At 56.7% G+C, this 21,275-nt stretch overlaps 1 protein-coding gene across 25 annotated transcripts in view; it reads right to left on the bottom strand.

The window, feature by feature from the left end:
• Positions 1-21,275, bottom strand: part of MICAL3 (microtubule associated monooxygenase, calponin and LIM domain containing 3) — a 191,369-nt gene that overhangs the window by 39,373 nt on the left and 130,721 nt on the right. For all 25 annotated transcript variants that reach the window (XR_009505258.1, XM_059934970.1, XM_059934971.1 and 22 more), the window contains 3 exons: positions 20,297-20,385; positions 19,488-19,575; positions 2,031-2,226 (listed from right to left, as the gene is read on the bottom strand). Coding sequence is in view for 24 of the 25 variants with exons in the window: in XM_059934970.1 (XP_059790953.1) it covers positions 2,031-2,226; positions 19,488-19,575; positions 20,297-20,385 (373 nt within the window). In the remaining variant the exon portion in view is untranslated. The remainder of the gene's footprint in view (positions 1-2,030; positions 2,227-19,487; positions 19,576-20,296; positions 20,386-21,275) is intronic.

Genomic DNA, 21,275 nt, shown 5'->3' with positions numbered 1-21,275 from the left:
GTCGCACGTGTTTATCATCAGGGACGTTTGAGAAATTTAGAGCAGTGGTTCTCACAGCGTGGTCTCCAGACCACAGCACCAGCCGGGAACTTCTGAGACGTGCAGATCTTGGGCTCTACCCCAGACGGACTGGGACAGAAACCCCCCAGCTGTCTGTGCTCACACGAGCCGGCGGGTGATTTTGATGCAGGCAAACCTTGGTCACCACTGCCCCAAGGCAAATTCGAGGCAAGCCTGATTTCTGGCACTTAAACCACCTGTTCAAGGAAATCCAAACAGGAATCACCACCCTGCCCCTCCTAGTGAGGGTTGCCTGGGCTGTGCTTGGATCCACAGGTAAGACAGTGACTACAGCAACTGCCCACCGGGCACAGACACTGTGCCCACTACTTTATTTGGTTTAATCCTCAAAGCAAACCTCTGAGGCGCAGTGTCCTTTGCAGATGAGGAAAGGAGGGCAAGAGAGCGTAAGAAACTTGCCCCCAACTAGCAGAAAGTGGAGCTAGGCCTCAAGTCTGGGTTGTCTGCCTGCAAAGTCACGTCCCAACGGCGTCCCCTGCTCTGCCCGCACCGCAGGCGCCCGAGGTAAGAGGAGAGTGAATCCCCGCCTGTACCGGTCAGTTCCTGGAAACTGTCATCTCTCATCTTCAAGTCCGATGACTCCCCAAGGAAGGACGGAGGCATCTTACGGCTTCCTTGGGGAAATAAGACAGCTCTGGCGCCGCACTCTTACGAGACCATCGTTACACTTCACATAGCATCCACGCTTAGCGCTTTTTCAAATGGGAATGTGAGTACGATGGGGCATTTACTACACCACTGGGTGCTGACTGACCTATCCTTCTACCCCACCTGCTGCGAAGGCCGTGACTCAGCCTTCCTGCAAAGCCCAGGCTACATCACCTCCACGCCTGCCCCATAATCCCTCGGTTTACGGATCACAGTGCAGGAAACGTTATTCCTGCAGGACAGGGTCTGCCCACGTCACCGAGCCCAGCCCTCCACTCCGCCCCACCTCGGGAGCGCTGCGTCCTGAGGGCGCTGGTCGGGGAGGCTCTGCAAGGGGGGCTGCAGGGGGTCCGCCCGTCCTGACTCCACTCCACCTGCCTGTCCTGTTCTCTTCCAGCCCTGACTTGGGCACTGACCCCACTGACTCAGGGAGGCCTGCGGGTGGCGGGAATGCGCGGACAAGGACAGAGACGGGGGGGGGGGGGGGGGGGCGTGTGGGGCGCTTTCCCCAAAGGTGCGTGCGGCTCAGCCGGCCGGCACCACGCACTGCGAGGGGCCCTGGGATGCAGGTTTCTGCTCCTTTCCACACACGGGAGAAAGAAAGAAGCCCAGAGAGGTGAGACGGCTTCCCCGAGACTGCACAGCGACCTGGTGGCTGAGTCACCCCAGAGCCTCCATGGAACCCACCCCCAGGGGCACAGTCGCCCCCCGCAGAAGCCCCCTCCCCAACACACCTGTGAACACCAGCCCAGGGCACATTTTTTCTGTTCCTTTTCAATGAAAAGCAGTGTTAACATCTTGGTAGGCGCTCAGTAAGTCCTGAATCTGAATTAAGTCAAACAAACTGGTCCTTTCTGACTAACGAGATGGGGAGCTGGAGCACCAGGCAGCAGGGAACACGGAGAGCCCTGGATGTGGACCAGAGACCCTGGGCTTGAACCTCAGTCAACCCTCCATCCTAGTCCTGGTCAACATCGGTTTCCTTACCACGAGGGGGCGAGATGCACATCCTGTACATTTCACAGGCCCCAGAGGACGACCAGGTGAGGAGTCGGACGCCGGAGTCCGCAGCCGTCGCCTACAAGCGCCTACACGTGCCCAGTTCTGGCCCAAGCACCTTCTACCCCGGGACCCTCGCACGACTCTGCAGGAGGCCCTGGTGCTGTCGCCCTTCACATGGACGAGCGGGCAGGCAGAGAGGTCACACGACCTGCCCAGTCACGGGTCACGACGCAAACCCAGGCCGTTGGGCTCGGGGCCCCGCTCCCCTGCCCGCCGCAGACACAGCCCCACAGGCTGACCTGCTGGCCGCGTCCTCCTCCGTCCCCGTGTCCAGCACACTGCTCAGGTTGTGCTCGGCCTGCGTCTCCTCGGGCACCTCCTCCAGCCCCTCCGCCGGCCGCACCGACAGGCGGTAGTTCTCCAGCTCGATCCTCTCCGGGGTGCCCCGCAGCCTCTTGGCGATGCTGGGCTCCTCCAGGCCGTTCACGCTCGGGCCTGCACGACAAGCAAGAAGCAAAGTTCTGGGATCAGCGACAGGGATGAGGGAAGGAACTGCTCCCTGGAAGGAGGGGCAGCTGTCCCACGAGGCCAGGGAGCCGGACACGGCAGCAGTCAACAAGGTCGGGCCCCGGAGAGCCCAGAGGTCTCTGGGGTGAGGGGGGCAGAAGACAAAAGACCCCACATCTGCCCTACAGGGACACGACAGCCTGGGGAGCAGTGCACACTGGCCGGGGGGCAGGGGCAGGACTGGCTCTCAAGGGAAAGCAGCCTGTTGAGAAGGGAGTCCTCCCCGCTGCCCCACCCCCTCGGTCCAAGACCTGCTGCCCCCCGACAAGGTCCAGGACCCGCTGCTCCCAACTCCACATGGTCCAGGACCCAATGTCCCCACCCCCTTGGTCCAGGACCTGCTGCCCCACCCCATGGTCCAGGACCCAGTCGAGGTTCGGGCACTGCATCTGGCTGGTCTATTGAGGTGTCCAGGTAAGCTGTTCTGCAGAGCTTCTCACACTGTGGGTTTGTCTGTCTCACGTTTAGATTCACAGCAAGACTTTTTGTTCCACGGGAACACCTCGTGGGCGACTCTGGGCCCCTCCCACTGCACCCACGCAGGACAGTCAGGCCCCCTTGTTCCTGGTGACACCAGCTGGACGGCTTGGTTGAGCTGGTGCCCACCCACGTCTCTGTGGTAAAGAGACCTTTTCCCCTTTGTAATTAATAAGTAATCTGTGGAGTGATGCGGAGAGACCCTGGACTACCTGTTCCCAGAATACCCACGTCAGGGGACTAAAGATCCACTGATGACCCTGCCTGGTCAATTATTGCTCTGGGACGCCCACGATGACGGTTTCTAGATTCTATCATTCCTTTGTGAAGAAATCTGAGGACTGGGCTTCCCTGGTGGCGCAGTGGTTAAGAATCTGCCTGCCAATGCAGGGGACACGGGTTCAAGCCCTGGTCCGGGAGGATCCCACGTGCCATGGAGCAACTAAGCTGTGCATCACAACTACCGAGCCTGCGCTCTAGAGCTCATGAGCCACAACTACTGAGCCCTCGTGCCACAACTACTGAAGCCTGCGCGCCTAGAACCCGTGCTCCGCAACAAGAGAAGCCACCGCAATGAGAAGCCTGGGCACGGCAATGAAGAGTAGCCTCCGCTCGCCGCAACTAGAGACAGCCCGCACGCAGCAACGAGGACCCAACGCAGCAATAAATAAATAAATGAAAGAAAGGAAGGAAGGAAGGAAGAAAGAAAAAAATCTGAGGCCCGCGATGGGCTCGTGGACTCTGAGGACTCAGGTGTCCGATGTCGCCGTCACGCGCCCCCCACCTCCCCCATCTCCATCGTTACCCTTCCTAACACACCTTGTGACCCCACGTTTGGGCAGAAGAGGCCCACCGACCACTTTCCTGTGTCCACTGTGACAGGACGTCACATGTGGTGCAGTCAGACAGACCCACTGAGACATCGGACTCCCCCAGTGACCAGCTGAAGGACCTTAGGAAAATCACATGACCACTGAGAGCTCGCTTCCTGATCCGTGAACAAGGACAATCCCACGTCGCAGGGTTACTACGGGTACGAAGTGAATTACACACGCATGTACGCGCATTTGTGCAGGTGCCATCTCTGTGCCCCGTACACACTGCCTCCCTCTCCTACGAGTTAGGTGATACAGCTGAGGTCCAGGAACATCTTCACCACCAATCTGTACAAGCGTGTTGCATCCATCTGCCCTGGATTGCGAACGACAGTTACTGGACGCAGAAAGCCGGGAAGAGGCTCTGAGCACAGGGAGCACACAGGGAAGGGGCCCCGGGGGAGGGACGCAGGCACCGGGGCGGGGCGGCGCACAGGGCCTCGCGTCCCGCCAGGGCAGGCGCCTGGCTTCACTGACGCTCTCGGCTCTGGGGACCGACACTAGGTTTAGCAGGTGAAGTCACCCCAGCCAGTGTCAGGTGGTCTTAAGGCGAAGCCCAGAAGCCCCCTGATGAAGGGCTGAAGGACGGGGTGGGAACACTGATTTAGTAACTTTTGTGACGTGAGAGGTTGTGCAGAAAACATCAGGAAGGCTGGCCCTTCTGTCGTGCGCATGTTCCGAACCTCCTCGTAAAATCATTAGAAATAACCCTGTGAAGGCAGGCAGTCACGGAATAAAGTCTCAGCGCATCTGCTGCAGTGACCAGGATCTCCCACCAAATGGCACCCTTCAAATCACTAGAGATTCTTTCTGAAAAGCAAGACCTGGGGCATGTTCACTTACAAATGCAGGTAAACGTATCACCGTGGGGTCTGGGCACGAATCCTGTGCCGTGTGCACACATCTGCCCATCCCGGTCTTGGTGCCCTGGGAGCCTCATTTTGGACACCCCCGGACTGTCCTTCGACACTGAGCTCAGGGCCCGCGAAGTGTGAGCTCTGATGCTGGACGAGGGCGTGTGGAAAATTAGGAAACATGTGGTCTCCAGGTGACAGCACGAAAGAGGCAGGGAGCACAGCAGGTGGACACGGTCTCGACAGTCTCCACACCTGCCCCCAGGCCCTCTGAGGGCACAGGCTCTAACCGCGGGGCCAGCCTTTCCAAACACCAGCCTTCCCGGCCTCCTTCTTTCTCCTCATCAAAACCCAGCTCGATAAAGACAAGGCCAAGGGTCCCCGACCACAGTACCACTTGATTCTGTCCTTCCCATCGTGTATTTTTGACAACTGCCCTTAAACAGAAAGGGAAATAAATGGGTGGCAACTACCTGAGCACAAAGTTTTGGGGAACTCCATGAATCTGGAATGAAGACCAGTATTTCTTTTAGATGGTAGAAGAAAAACAGAGTAAGAACTGTCACTTCAGGGAAAACAACTCACATCATCAGTTCAGACTGAGCAATTTCAAGGTAGAGAAGGAACACTCATGGGAAGACCCCTGGGGGAAACGCACAGTGTCTGCCAGGAATTCCACAAGAACCTGGGGAAACAACGCAGGCGAAAACACTCTCTACGCCGAGCGTCGCAGGCCGGGCGTGGCAGAGAAAGTCCTCACAGGGATGGTTCCAGGCGTGTAGAGGCGTCAGGGCTCGAGCACACACGCGGGACCACGGGAGCATGGAAAAGGGGCGCGTGGCCCACCCAGGGATCCAAGGAGGGCGCTCTGGAGGAACACGGAGGTAGGCGCCAGTTGTAAGGTAGGTAACAGTTTGCAAATGAGATCATCGAGGTTCAGAGGCAGTAAGTCAGCTGCCCAAGGTCACACAGCTGGTGAGCGGTGCGGCCAAGACCCGAGTCCCAGGAGCACAGCGTCCGCTCAGAGGTCTGGCGTGCTGCTGCCAAGACGCGTTTCCTTGGAGTCCTGCTCTGCCTTCCCCCGCAGGGGCGTCTTCACCACGATCTCCTCCCCACCGTGACCTTCATGACGAAGGGCAGCGACTCCATGGAAATGACCTGGAGCAGAGCATCTGGCGTCTGGAATGACATCCTGCCCTCCTCCCAGCGTCAATTCTCTGGAGTTTCCACAGGCTGCGTAGAGCAGGGGATCATCCAACTCCAAGCCCAGAGTCTGGGGCTTTGGGGAGGGGAAATGTTAATTTAATACTGGGCTTGGCCACAACCAACCAAAACGAAGCCAGAAACACTCAGATCATTCACACGTCAGTCCCCACAGAGAGGAGGCTGTGGGCCGTGAAGCCTAAGACATTCCCACTGGAGACTTTGTAAAAGGCGGGAGGAGTGGAATCACTCACTGGTCAGGCCCCAGGCCCCTCTGGTCTCCACCCACTTCCAGCGACCAGGGAAAGCAGGACGTTCCCTCAGGGCCGGGTCCCCATGGAGACCGTTTTCCCAAAGGGAAGGTGGCACTCAGAGGATGCTCGGCAAGTACCCAAAACTCACCAACTGCCAAAATATGCTTAGCATTCCTGGGCCATAACCTTAAAATGTCATGGGAAATTAAAACAAACAAACAAAAAAATCAACAAAATCAGCATCCTTGATTCTCTGTCCTGAGCAAAGGGCCATTTGCCAGATTAACTGGACGGTGATGATAAATTAAGACACTGAAGGAAGTAATGGTGGAGGAGGCCTTGGCAGTGGTTCTGACACCGTGACAGACAGAGGACCCCCACCGGCCGCCCCCGGGTCCTCGCTGTCTCGTCAGCTACGGAGGAGCCCAGGAGAGCAGAGGCTGCGGAAGGGCAGTCTGGAAAATCAGAGTGAACCAGCAGGGTCAGGCCAAGACCCCCGGCCTCTCCATGTCACATGCTTTTGATGCGGCAACACACAGGGGCTTCCCAGCTGAAAGTGGGGCGAGGGATTTGGGATCATTCCTAGGCTGACTGTTCCCTAAGTCCAGGCAAGCAGATCTCAGGTCACTGGAGGCCAATTCCAGCTCCACAGACGAAAGGGAAACAGCTCCAGGATCTGGGTGGCACCCTAAGTAAGAGAAAGGCTCTGAGCCTGAATGACGGGCCCTGCTCTGGGACAGACACTGCCTGCGTGAGCTCCATACGTCATCCTCAAGGAAATATTTTCCTCATGGGAGAACCTGCTCTCAGCTGACGGACGAGCGCTGCCAAAGCCCTTGGCAACACGCGTGAAATCACCCTGGGGGAGAGGGCGCCCTCCTCACGAGGAGTCCCCGTCCTCACGGGGCTGCGAGGGGGTCCCTGCTGCAGTTCTGCAGCAATGCATGGCCACCCCAAGACAGGACCGCTGTCTGGACCAGAGACAGCTGCCTCTGTGGGGCACTGCCTTCGAGAGGGGCCCCGTGATGTGAGCTGCCCGGAGGCCCCGCAGCCAAGAACCAGCCTGGGGACCAGCCCACTCCTCTCACCTCACTTCCACTCAGCTGTCCGAGGAGCGGGTGGCCGCTCTGCCGGGGACCCCGTCACCGCTCCCGTCCAGCGGGACGGTGGGGTCTGGTGTCTGCGGGAGGAGGAGGAGGACGCCCACCGTGGGGGAAAGGCTTCCCTGGGGCTGCTTCCAAGGCCTTCTCAGAAGGGCCCTGGGACAGCTGGTTTGGGCCTCAGCAGACTCTGCTGGGCCGGCCGCACGCCTGAGGCCTCGCACGGCGATTTCTCCCTCTGGAGGACACCGCACACTTCGCCAGCGCTTTGGTTCTGGAGGCCAAAGGAAGGAGTTTCCAAGCACTGCCTCGGTGAGGTGACTCTGGCCCCTGCGCGTGGACCCTCCGACAGACTCTTCTGTGGTTTCCTGCTGGCAGGGGGTGGGGTTCACAGCACGTCCCGAGGTCACAGGACAGGAGGGTGTCAGATGCTCCTTTGCTCGGGAAGCAGGTGATGGAGGAACAGGGACGACCCGCTGAGTCAGGACTGTGACGTGGGCTGCACGCCCAGCCGCTGGGCGCTGCCAGCGCTATTACCACCCAGGGTTCTGATGTCCACAGGCCCTAGGAGACCGGTCCCGGACGGCACCCGGGGCCGTGTGGCTGTGCAGCGAGGGACGGGATCGCTAACTGCCCCTCCACACCCACCGTCTCCTCGTCGTCCAGGGGGACCGCGTGCTCACGTGGGGCACAGAGAAAAGCAGGTCACGCGGACGCAAGGGGGAGATGCTGAATTACCAAGAGTCGGGCAGTGACCGAGAGGCCGAGGAGGGGAAACGCAACAGGGACAAGTCAGAACTGTCCCAGGAAACCCACCAGGCAGGAGGGGGGAGCCTGCAGCCCGCAGAGTCCCCTCAGGAAGCTGAGGGGCTCGTCCATCGCCACAGCCCTTGGCTCCCCGTCTGCAGGATCCCAGGGAACTTTTGCCGCTACGTTAGTTTTCTAACATTACGTGACTTTTGCTGCCATTAGTACAACATCTCCCAAAGGTGTCTTTTTGGCAGGTGGAAATCCTGGCACATGTCACTCTATCTGGCCAAGGCAAAGAGGTCTCTTTTAAGGCACGTACCCGAGTCTCCTTAAAAAAAACACCTTACCAGGGCTTCTTGTAGCTCTCTTAATAACAGATCTTTCATGTGTTGAAATATCTCACAGATGAAACTCGACTTGACCCTTAACAGTCAGCTGGGTCACCCTGCAGAACGGCCACCTCTCTGCTCTCGAAAGCGCCGGGCTCTGCTGTGTTTTCTCTTAAATCCCACAGAGCTGAGCTCTAGCTGCCATTCTGCTGTTCCCACCTGGCCGCCCACATCCACACACCTGTGCACACACGGGAGCCATGGGTGCGGCCGGCAGATCAGGAGGGGCCCTGCAGCTCAAGGTAAGGGACCTGTCCACCAGCCCACTCGTGGGGCTAGCCTCTGAAATCTTAATAAGAGGCGGGTAAAGATAAGGATGGCCCACAGGTCAGCCCAGCCTGGTCCTCTGCTCCTGCCGCTGCCTGCTGCTGCTGGCCCCTCTGCACCCCCAGGGCTCTAGTACGCCTTCATCACACCATCCACCTCCTAAGCGCACCCCAAACTGGAGGGTCTGCTGCAGAGGGCTCTCCCGGCCTTCTGTGGTCCTGGTGCCGTCAGTGTGGCAGAGCAGGTGTTCGGTAAAGCGTCTTGAATAAACAATCAAGATGGAAGGTCTCAGCCTGTATCTGAACTACAGCAACACTTCACTATACTTTTAAGGAATCGGTTGGACATAATCTGGTCTCGGTTTCCTCATCTTGACACACAACACTGAGGGCCTCTGCGTGTCTCAAGGAGCTCGATGCTGTTCCAGGCCCCAAGAAGAGGCAGGAACACCACCTCTGTGAAGACAGTAGCCGTTCCCTTAGCACCCGGGACAGAGAAATTCCTATAGAGATGCCAACGTCCTACAAGACGCCACGGAGGAAGGCTCTGAAAAGACACCATCTCAAACGACCTGATGTCCTAAAAGCATGTCCTCGCTTCACCGTGGAGAGCAGCTGAGCTCCAGGGAGCATCTCGCTCACTGGAAGACCAGACCCGTACGAGCACGCGGAGGGGAGAGGTGGGAAGGCAGAGAAGGACCACGAGTCTGCCCGCCAGGCACTGCAAGATGATGAGCTTTTCCCAAGATGCGCATTTAGACTGCACCCCTCCCCTCCGGGGCACTTCAGTCCAGAGTGCGTCCCAAGCTGGCTGCGAGGGGCTCTCGGGGGGCCAGCTGCACAGCCCCAGAGCTGGCTTGGCCTCTGAGCCGTGGAAGGTGGGAAGCGAGGCCCTGCCCATAATCCAACGATCAACAGGGACAAACCCACCTCACGACGAAAGGCCCTCTGCTCTGCGACAGGCTCCTTCCAAAGACAGCATCTCCGCAACAGCCTCCCCTCAGGCACCGTAGATCTGTTGTGGGAAGGGAGCCAAGCTCCTCCGGCAATGCCCACAAGTGTCACCTGAGGCACACCTCGGCCCCGGCACACCTGCGCTCTTATCTGTCAGCCGGTCCCTGAGACGTCCGGGCATGGGGGCCTGCACGGCTGGTGCTGGGAGCTCAGAGCCCTCTCCAGCGGCCAGCCGGGCACCCACGAAGCACTGTCCCTGTGCTGACTCCAGGCCGGGAGGTGGCTCGGAGCCCCTGGGGGCCTGTGGGGAGCCACACGGTCCCTAGGCCCACGTGTAACCCTAGCTCTGCCTAAGAGAAGCTATAATCCTGCCCAGTCCTCTGACTCTCACGTGGGTGCTGAAGTTCAGCTTAATGTCAACTTATCCAGGACTGCTTTTCTTCCGTTGCTACAGTGAAGAGCCCCCAGGGTGTCGTGGAGTTAGCAGGTGACCTCACAGCCCATCCACGCAGGCTGAGGAACAAGCAAGGCCAAATTTAGCCAAGCCCTGAAGAGATTCAACACCCACTGTCTCAGGACCAGACACGGCCAGCCCTCCTCACTGTTCTGTTTCCCCAAATCTCTGCTGGCTGGGAACACATCCCAGCAGGCCGTCCGGTCCTAACCCCCCAGGATGCATCGCCCAGTCAGCAGAAATAACCCTAACTCACTCTCACTCTGATTATGCCAGCATTTTCTGGAATCTCCACCAATGATCGTAGTTGATATTCCTGTAATCCTTTTAAATAAACGAGTTTCCACACGTTTCAGCTTATTTGCTCTTGCCAACAACCTTATGAAGTAGAGCAGCAGGGAGCCTTTTTTCCATTTTATGGTCTTAATAGATGGGGAAACTGAGGCTCAGAGAGATGAATGACCGAAGACAGCAAGGATAACAGGCTGCATCTTCTCTTCAATATCTGTGCTTGTTCCCTTTAGACCCAGCTCTGCTCTCCGAGGCTGTGGTCACCTCAGAAGCTGAGCACATTCTGCAGCGCAGGGCGATTGACTGTGGTTCAGGAAAATGGACTCCCGTTCTAAAACATGTCCTCGGCGTCTGACAGCACACACAGTACCGGCACGGCTGCCGACGTGTACACAGCGTCACATGCTGGGAGGCGTGTGCCCACAACCTAACAGGGGCGGGCAGGCCACTGCTGTCCAGTGTGGTCTGTATCACTTGCTTTGTCCTCACGCACTCTCTTCCCTGGTCTCCTACAGGGAACAATCAAATGGAGGCTAATTTTACATTTAGGGCCTGTCCCTACTTCTCCTGACTTTAGTCTAGAATGGTGGTGGTCAACCAGGAGACCTTTTCCTCTGGGGTCACCTGGCAATGTCACAAGCTGGGAAGGGGGGTGTCCTGAGATCCAGTGGGAAGAGGCCAGGGATACCGCAAACAGCCAACAGCGCACAACAAAGAACTATCCGTCCCAACGTCAACAGTGCCGAGCCCGAGAGTCCCGCCTGGAAATCACAGCAGACTGTCTCCCACGTCTCACTGATCAGGCCGACCAGCACACCGGACGCTGGACCGCGGCCCAGTGGGCAAGGTCATCAGGACAGAGCAGCGGTGCTGCCACCAGAGTGAGACGTCCTGAACCTCGGAGGGCAGTGCGTGGAGGGCCCGTCGGGAAGGGCCGTGTGGGGCACACAGCCCGCGTGCCAGGCGGACACGCCCCGCCCTTCACTGTCCTTCGGCACGGAGCAGAGTCTCTCTCTCACGGAGATGCTGCCCGGCCCGCCGTCCCCCGTCCACCCGCCCGGCCCTCCGGCGTGGGGCCTGGGGACAGAGGCCAGGTGCTGGAGGCTGACAGGTATGTCAGAAGGCCCGCTCACTAAATCCAGGGAGAAAAGCAGACGTTGAAACACGACGGGGAAAAACACTGCTTCTTTCTCCGTGTCCCCAACTCTTTTCTTTTTCCATTTTCCAAAAAAGATCCTCTGTGAGCTCGCAGGGCCTGTCATGACACGCCTGCCCGAGGCTGGGCCTGGACATGCTCAGGCCTCCCGAGCTGCTTCTGTGCCCAACCCAAGTTGATCCAACACGGCAGAACCCAAAATGCTCACCGCGGTGACATGCACGCTTAGCCCGGATTTAAGCGTCATTTTACGTGAGTGGAGTCCGGAGCGGCCCAAACTCCGACAGGTAAGAATGTCCGTGTTTAACTCCTGTCACGGGTGATTCTGCTCAAAGTGTCAGGACAGAAAGAGGCAGGCCCTCATCTCTCCCTCTCCTCTGCCAACCCCACCCAGGGCCAAGCCAGGCAACTACTGCGAATGGCAGCTGCAAAGCATCAGTAGTAAGAGAAGGAAACCGTCAGCTCCACCATCCCCGGGGCCTCTTAGAGAAGTGTGATAAAATGCGAGCGTAGAGGAGAAATAAGCAACAGGCGTACAAGTCAGAAGTAGCGAGACTGTTGCCCGAGAGCAGCACTGAACATCGTCCTGGGGCACAAGCCCGGCTCCTCCAGACTGACAGGGAGCTTCCATGTGGAGGGACATCTTAATAGCACGACTTTAGGCTTGGTATCATTTGAACTGATCAAAGAGTGCTGATACGGAGAAAATGAAAGGCAGTCGATACAACATCATTATTCTCCTCCTCCGTCTCTTCTGATCTCCCCCTTCACATACCAATGATGAAACCCTTTGCTCTCGAATCTACCCTCTTTGCAAAGGCACATTCCCAGCCCTGGGGGTCACCGCTAAAAATCTGGGGACACGTATTTCCTGGAAATAACCAAATGCACATTCACGGATGACACGGGCGTTTGTGCGTGTTTTTAGAAAGTCATCTTGGTGGAGCCGACACGCAGCTCTCTTCCCGCTGCCCCGTGCGGACAAGCTGAGGCTGGAGGACAAGGGAGTGGAGGGGGTGGCACTGCGCGCGTCCTGTACAGACTCCACCCGCCCCTGCCCCGGTCAGTCACGGGGCCTCGATCCAGTCTGCAAAATGCTACCTTCCTCACAGCCTACGATGTGATTAGGTGAGGGATGCGTACACAGAAGGCGTCTGGACAGTGCCTGGCACACAGTAAGTGCTACACGCTAGCTGTACCCCATAAGGCGTCTTCCTGAGTCGTTCTCTATGAGCTCGTGTGACATCAGCCCCAAGGGCAGATTCACCAGTATAAACGCTTGGGGGAGACTGACAGCAGTGAACACACTTCGAGTTTCACTCCCTATTTCTATCTGAGGGCGACTCCAGCAGAGGCGGGGGCTCTCCCGGTTGTAAACACGAGGGCCCCTTGGCGTGGTATTTGCAGCCGCCCAGAGCACGGCTGTCGGCTCTCAGCAGCCCCCGAGGGCAGCAAGACTCTGACCCTTCCCGCAGGCAGCTGGCCAAGCCCCGTCGCCCCAGGGCCCAGAGCCTCCACTGGGGCTGCCTTCCCCGCACCCGGATCCCTGTGTTCCTGGGCCTCCAGCAACGCTGACGCCCCACTGAAGGCAGGCAGGGAGCTGGTTCAGAGTAATTCACAGGAGACAGAACCTAGGGCAGAGCCTTCTCTTCTAGAGGAAGAACGTACTAACCCAGGTAAGTCTGCTGGTGGCAAATGGTGGGAGGGAAATTTTACAGCTGGTCTCTCCAGCCTGATCTTTCTAGATCCTGACTCAGTTCTAGGAAACAGGGGAACAAGAATAAACAGGCTATTATAACCGTATTGTGACAACATCAGCTGTTCTCCTTCGGCACCAGGTTGAGCTCAGGCGTCTTACAGACTCTCTGCCCTCAGGTCCCTAATCACACTTTTAAGGTCTGATCTCTGAGCAGCCACAAAGTACCAGGAGGATCACACTCTCAGGAACTCACTTCCACTGATGCCCGGCTTTATTACCTTGGAAGAACACGAGAACTGAATGAAAACATGTTTATTTAGGCCTCTGCACTGAAACAGCCCCGATTTTGTCGTGTGTTTGAGGCCCAGGTCCTTCCGGAGCCCCGACCCCCGTCTGGCAGCACAGGTCTGCAGGGGCCCCCAGTAGGGCCAAGCTTTCTTGGGGAGTCAGCTGTGATGGAGGCCCAGTCACACCAGGACCCGGGGCGCAGGAACCGCAGAGAAGCAAGCAGGTGCCTGAATTGCAGGGCCCGAGCTCTGCCGGTGACCGGAGCCCCTTAACACAAAATAACCACCAAAGACCTACAATTCCAGGCAAGGACACTATGAAACAACAGTGACACAGTGGAAATAACCCTGACATTTTACAGAAGTACACAATAGGAACTCATACTAGGGACAGTTTCATACGATTAATGCACAGTCACGGCGAGCTGGTGAGTACAGAAATAGAGGTAAAGAACATGTAAGAGGCAACAGAAATTCTGACTCAATTTTAAGGATTTTTCTAGCAATCACTAGCATGGCCCCAGGAGCCTGTTCTTAGTAGGCAGAGGTGGGGCCCCGGACCCCCTTCTGCCGGAAGGTATCCCCAAACTGCCCTTTATGCCAACGCCCCTCTGTGAGTGATGGGGGCAGTCTGACCTCACCTGTGGACACCATCAAGGGCGAGGTCAGGTTTGCTTGGCTTGGGTGCAGGGGCGACTCAACCTCTCACCCACTGTCCTTCTTGGAGCAAAGCCTCGCCTCCCCCATCCCCTGCCCCCAGAGCAACTGTGGAGCAAGAGGCGTTACCCCAGCACACACGCCTTCTCCCCGCAGGCCCTTAGGATGGATCTACTTGCTGGCACTTGCTGGATGCTTGGCTGGATCTGAGGTGCCAGGTAAGGCCTGATTTTGGAGTCTTGGTGAGGTTGCAGAGCTCTATGAAAGGGCCTGGCGTTCAGGGAGGAGTCTTCCCAAAGCTGTCTGCTGGCTATTACACCCCAGCAAGGCCCGAGCTGGGGCTTGTCTTCAGTGGGTCCCTCAGGGGACAGGACGGGAACAGAGGGCAGCCCATCCTCACTGCTTCCTCCGCCCCCATAGCACGCAGGAGCCCTCCTGGGCAGTGTCCCAGTGAGGAAAGGGCCAGGGAACAGATGAGAAAAAAAGAGAATGGGCTTCAAGTTTCAGAAAGAAACTCGACCCAAAGGGAGCTCTCCAGGGTCTTCAGCCCGACTCTTTTTTCTCCCAGCCTTCTGCAGGGCCCAGGACAGACCCAACTGACTTATTTCAGAGAAGGGGGAAGGTGGCGAGCAGGCCGGGAGAGGCAGGCGCTCTCCCTGCCGGGACCAATTCCCAACCCGGTGATGGTGCTGTGGCCGCGCAGGGACCCAAGGGGACCGCCGGGTGGAGGCGAGGCCGGGAGGCCACTTCACACCAGGCCGCCATCGCCTAGAGCACGGTGGGCGCAGACTGGCGCTGAGCGCCCCCCTCCGACGTGCCCTCTCCTGGCCCCATTCAGCACCCAAACGGCTGTGCCCCTGTGGTCAGAGGGCCGGCCGGCACCAGAGGCCCCGCTGCCAAGGTCACAGTGTGTGTGAGAAGGGGGCTCAGCCCTCCAGGCTCGAGCAGCCAAGAAGAACTGGACCCCCTGCCTCTGTGTCCAGGTCACAGAAACAGACAGAGCTGGGAGGACAGAGCAAGGACCGTCCCTGACGCCAGGCGAAAGCCTCAAGGCAGCGAAGAGGCGCCCAAGCGCTCCGGTCCCCACGGCACCAGCTAGTCGGAAAGAGGAGGGCACGGCCCGGGCTCAGGCAGAGGCAGGCTCCACGGAGAGCTTTTTCCTTCACCTGCTCCCGCCTCAGGGCCCGCGTGCGGGATGACGGAATGGGGGACACAGGTGGCATCTTCCTCCACGCAAGGAAGCAAAATGTCTTCCACCACGCCCCCCCCCCCCAAACAGGGGCCCTTCCGCTAATGGGAACCTGTATTTTAGGTATAAACACCCTGTTTCCCCATTTTAATACACCTACGTTCTCTCCCGAGCCCAGCCCAGGAGCGAGAATCCTGAGGCACCGTGGTTTCACGCCCACTCCTGAGACCTGCCTGAGCGACCCCTCCCCACCCTCCAATCAGGAAAAAGGGGGGGAAAAGAAATACTCAGAAACCTGAAGATTGTTTGGAATTTATTCTCTTAAATAAGAACGGTAACACTTGTTAAAAAAAATTAAAAGCACAACACCTTAGTTTCACAATAACGGAAAAACAAAGTTACACAATTAAATAAAAACAACTCACAAAGAAACACACCAAAACGCACAACAGCACAGGTTAGAGACGAAGGCAAAGGCGAGGCTTCACGGCAGGAAGGCCGGAGACGGACAGGCGCACCGTCCCTGGCACAGCTCTGGCCTCCGTACCACGCCTGGGGACCCGCCTGCTGCCTGCCTCCGCCCTCCACCCCAAGCTTAACGGATCAGGAAAAGTGGGTGCAGAACCCCTTAACTCACTGGCCAGGCCTTCAAGGCCATGCTGAGGCCCCTTTCAGGAGAGACTAAGGATTCCACTGTCCTACAGACACACTAAACACCAAGAGACAGCAGGGAGCTGTGCTAACAGACCCGCGCCTGGAAGCGACGCGGTCCCCTGGGGTTCCTGAGCGAGAGCCCTGCTCCCTGCTTTGTCTAAGTCCCCTTTCGGGGGTGGAGAGTGTGCACTGCTCATGTCCGGGGACACGTGCCCCCGGTGCCCACCTCCCCCGGGCGCCTGGCTGTTCTGCTCTCCCCAGAGCCCGATGGGAACACTAAGCCAGGTCAGTGGCACGGTCCCCAGTGTAAGCCAGAGCCAAGGGACAAGAAGCTTGGGGAGGCTTCACTAGTATTGTTATTACCACTTAGGACACAACATATAAACGTGTACTTGTAGATATGAAACTAAGCCAGTGCAAACACATGTGTGTATATATATAAGTGTTCACACATCACCGTCTACTTGGACTCTTGGGGTGGGGTTTGGACGGTGAAGCTGGATTCGGAATTCCCTTTGCTTTTCTAATAGTTTTTCCAGAAATGCCTATAAGGGAAGAGGGCTTGGGAAGCAGTGGGAAAATCTCGTAACTTCCTCCTGACGGCAGGAACCCAGGATTGTACCGCGCATGGCTATTCTAGCTGGTGTGGGAAATGCCTGCATTTCCTAATGGCTCATTCAGCATCCAAACTATGGAACCCAAGGGTGACCGTGCAAGTGTGTCTGGGGACGCGGCATGCACCAGCCACAGCGAGGCAGCCTTTTATGTTAAGATCATCTTTCCGTAAGACGACAATGAAGCCTTTCTCCCATCCCATGTCTGTCACCTGTACTGGAAGCAAAGCTCTTCTGTTCCCTATGATACCCCATGCCTGTACGCTTCAGTTCTGGTTACCCACTATGTGAGGTGTAAAGGGGATTCCTCTGGATGAAAAAAGGATCTAAAAACCTTCAACTGAGGGTCTTGTATTCAAGGGCAAAACATCCCACTGGGGGTTTTCTTTCTCTGCCTGTTGTTATCCAAATGTTTCCTCAAGTCAGGGCAGGTACTATGAGGCCAGGGTAAGAAAATCTGTGCCAGGTCCACTGACCTGCAGCACTAAATATAAGAAGCTTGGAAACAAAGCACTTACTGATTTTGAGAACAGCAAAGAGGGTTTCTACATTAAAAGCACATTACAAACAAAGATGCTAAATCAGGCAGCAGCCGCAGGCCAGGGGCCCAGAGACAGATGACGCCGGACCAGGTTCTAACTCGCGGGTTGTATCTGTTTTTTTGGCAACAGCAGTCATTTTGGTGTAAGAGGAGAAGAACATAAGGGAAAAGAGGGAAATGCCACAGACGAAAGGGGGGCGCAGAGCAGTGCCAACCACAGTCACGGCTCCTCCAGACCAGCGACCTGGGGGACGCGGATCTGGGGCGTGAACCGCGCTCCGCGTACGACTCGCTCTGCTCAGAGTGCAGCCCAGCGGACGTGCCCGGAACCTGCCTGACCGCTGCCGTCCGCAACACACTTCCTGAAGCCCCGAAACACCTGAGTTTTTCTGAAGCTTTTCAAAAGGAAGTTCTAGTTAACCAATCAAAGCTCTAGTTTGGGATTTAAAGAAGGAAATCCTTATTAAAGGAGAAAAAGAAATCAATTTCCTGCCAACTGTAACATACACCCGTGATCCTGCTCCTCGTCTATGAAGGGAAAGTGCTGGTGCTCTAGGGCACGTCCACACTCGGAGCCGCGCTCTCGGAAAGCTCGGGCCTCCAGAGGCAGGTACTCACTGGACCCCAGCGGCCCCGGGTGCTGGCCTTGCCACTGCCCACAGGGCACCTCCAACTGGGCTTCACATCTTGAACCCCTCATGCTGTGACAGGCGCATCACCTTCAGAATCAAGAAGGTCCTCAGGACTTTGATTCTGTCACCACAACCCCAGCTCTCATCTTCTCTCCCTGCTTCACAGAATGTTCCTCTTCTCTATGGAACCCTTAATTCTCCACAGCTCCTAAAAACCTGAAGCCCACTATGCTTTCAAAGCAGGCAGTCAGATGGCAAACTGAACCGGACAGAGTGCACGACCTTGGCTCAGGAATGGCCTGACCTCCACTGGCTTCGCTTTTCTTCAGATGCCCACAAAGAGAGCCGAACGTCTTAGATGTCTGCTGAGCACCCAGGTGGTTCTCACCTGCTCAAAGGCACACGCCCTGTCTCTACCAGCTCCCCTGTTGCAAGGGCCATCAGCACTTCTTGAAAAAGACAGATTATAAAGGGGCTCAAGGGGTACCAAGTCATTCGTAGCTTAAACATGGCTATAAAATATTGGTCCAATCTGCAGGGCACTTAAAAACTTGCCTAGATTTTATCAGGGCACACGTAGTAGCAGAAGCTGAGTTCACCTAAGCTCCAGTCACTGCACCCGGGGGCACTGCCCAGCGTCTGGGACACCCTCCTGCCCCAGAGCAACACCACGGGGCCTGCGTCAGTTCCGGAGCACGGGCGAAGGAGCAACTCTGCTAACCTCCCATTTGAAGGCTGAGTGGATAATTTTTCTCTTCTCCCATTTTGGAAATTCCACTACCAACTCCCTCTCCATAGTTTCTGGCCTTAGCTGATAATCTTTAGTTTTCAATATGGTGATTTCTGTGAGTTTGTAAACGGCTGCTTGAGACCTATTTGCTCTGAAGGGAAGAAACTTGTGACAGGTGAAAACAGGGCCCTGACGACTTCCTCTCCGACTGGCTACAGTGACCGTGGGCTGTGACCTGTCGGGGCTGCGCAGGGCATCAGGACCACCCACGTCTATGGAACTGTGGACACACGTCACAGGCTGGTTTGGCAGGGAGTAGGGAGAGGCGATTTTAAGGGAAAAAACACAATTCTTCACAAGAAGTCTGGTGCCCATGAGCCCTTCCTTCTCCTGACCTTCGAGACCAGAATAAATGTGTTTTTAGATGTGGGGTGGTGGCACTCACCTCCTGACACAGGAAGCGGTTAGTGAAAGAGGGACAGAGGGACCAATTAGGGCCTGGTCCTCGTTAGGAGTTCAAATGCCCTAAAATGACCAGGACAGGGCATGTCCAGCAGTGGTTACAGGTGAGGTGGGAGAGCAGAGGCAGCTCACCTAGACACCTGAGCAGGGAAGAGGAAGGAGGCTGTCCAGTTCAGGGGGACACACATTCAGACCTTGGGGCCTTTTCACAATTCCACGCTCTATCCAAGGAGTCCACAGCGAGGGACTACAAGAAGGCCCTGCTGCCCTGGGTCATCACTTGGGTCAGTGCTAAAAGCAGCCTGTTTTGAACTCCTGTTCCCTAGACAGGGCCGGGGCCAACCCTCCGAGGTATCTGATGGATGTGGGCAGGTCCCAGGACTCCAGCAATAAAAATTTGAGATTCTGAGTAGACGGTACCGAAGCCTGGGTGACGCCGCTCACCAGACGGCGCCCCTACTGGCTCATGGTCGGCCAGTGAAACTCCCCTCTGATTTGCACCAGCACCTCCGACAGGCCATAGAGAAAGGGGACTCCGAATGCAAGCAGCTGGCACATGAAAAAGGAGTCCAGAGGGTTTTGGGCCACCTGATGCCCAATTGAAGAAATGTTGCTTTGGAGGTGCTGGCTCATCCCCTTGGCCTTGTCACAGAGGCCGAGAGAGTGACGCGCCACCCAGCCAAACAAGGAAGTGAGGCTACCTGGAGTTCTCTCGGCAGGGCTGGCACTGGTGCTGGGCCGTCCGTTGGTGTCTGCAGTGGGGCCGTCCTGCAGGGGTCCCCTGGCCTCCTAGGAAAATCCACAAGAAGAGGAAGAGTGACTGAGTGAAGCACCCACATCTCAGGAGACAATGACGTCTGGCTGCCAGTCTGCTGCCCTCACCAGGAAACCCAGAGCTGCGCCAGGGCACACTTCACGCGGGAGTCGCAGGCACCTCACGTCCCTTCCCCCACAGGCTCTCTGCAGTCCGCAGAGGCCCTCCTGGAAGCATCCGTCAACTGCATGCCCACAGGGCAACACCACAGAGCGGAGAGAATACACAGCTCACTTGGAAAGACAGATGCGGGAGCTGATTACACTCACTTTTTTTTTTTTAAAAAAAAAGAACGTTCTTAGATAAGTAATTCCCAGAATATAGAAAGCTCAAGGAATTGGCTGCAGAGCATTTATTTCTAGTCAAGTCCTTTTCCGGTGTCCTCCTCTCAGGAAAGGTGAGATTTTCAAAGGCAAAAGGCTTTTTTTACACAGTAAGCAGAAGAGAAGGTCTGACATGGTCTTCCAAATCCAACTCAGGTGGTCCTGGAACACTATCTTACTGAAACCCAACATTAGATTAGGCTTGAAAAGATGCCCCCTCCCCATACCGGACTGTGACCATCCCTCAGGCCCTCCCACTCACAGGAAAGGCAATGCAGTGGCCGTTCAGGGCCTGCTGGCCACCCCCTTGACCTGTCACCGCACTGAAACAGCGCCTGCTGCCCCCCCGCCCGCTGTGGCCGATCAGCATTACCTTTCCAGACAGAGGGGCCACTGCTGGTCTCTTCCTCTGTACAGGCCCGGACAGCCGGTAACAGTAGTGTGGTTTGCAGTAGAATTTACCTGCAGGCAGCAAGGGGCAGGGGAAGAGGGTGAGCAAGTCTCTGAAATTCCCAGCTTGACCCCTGGTCTTGGCATGGTCATCCGCTCGCCCCGGCACCGGCCTTCCCCAGGCCCAGGCTTCTTGTCCAGGGAGGCCAGGCCCTCCTCTCCCCTGTGCCCGGATGTGTGGAGGCCACGGAGCCATCACCCAATCAGGGCCCAGAGCAAAGACCGAAGCCTGCACGGCAGGGCCAGCAAACAAAGTGGCAGTGTGTGCAGAACAAAGATGTGGTCACATGAAGAGCCAGAGGAGCATTTCTGGGGAAGCCAAGAATGAACACAAGCGGTGGTGGCCTGAAAGCTGCCAGGGGTGGGGCGGGACTGAACATGAACCCGCTGGGGCCCTCCTGCTGCCCTTCTGCAAGTACCCGCGAGCCAGCGTGGGTCGAACTGCAGCTCTGACCCACAGTGGGTCAGGATCAGCATTAAAAACAACGCAAAACAAACCAAAAATCCTACAATGCACTATGACTAAAACAAAACAGAATAAAGCCTAATAAAAAGCATCAGCATGCACTGTGGCATCCTCAGAGTCAAGGATTATTTCTCACAGCTCAGCTGTGCCCACCTGGGTTTTCTGGGTCCTAGTGTAACATGTATGTCCTACTGTGGACATGATCAAAAGTTTGAAAAACACCAACCTTGGCTTTTCCCACGATGCTGGTAGTGGGATTCAGTCACCGAGGGTTGTTTTTTCCTGACTCTTTCTTTCCCCCCACTTACAGCCAAGGCTTTCGAAAATTAAAGGATAGACCCTATTACAGAAACTGTTGAAACAGGAGTAATTCCACTCATCCTTCTCATCTGGAGAGAGTGGCTCCTTTGACAAATGAACTTTCCTATTCCCAAAG

This window comes from Balaenoptera ricei, chromosome 10, assembly GCF_028023285.1.
Source record: "Balaenoptera ricei isolate mBalRic1 chromosome 10, mBalRic1.hap2, whole genome shotgun sequence".
NCBI lineage: Eukaryota > Metazoa > Chordata > Mammalia > Artiodactyla > Balaenopteridae > Balaenoptera > Balaenoptera ricei.
This window is presented reverse-complemented; position numbering and strand designations above follow the sequence as displayed.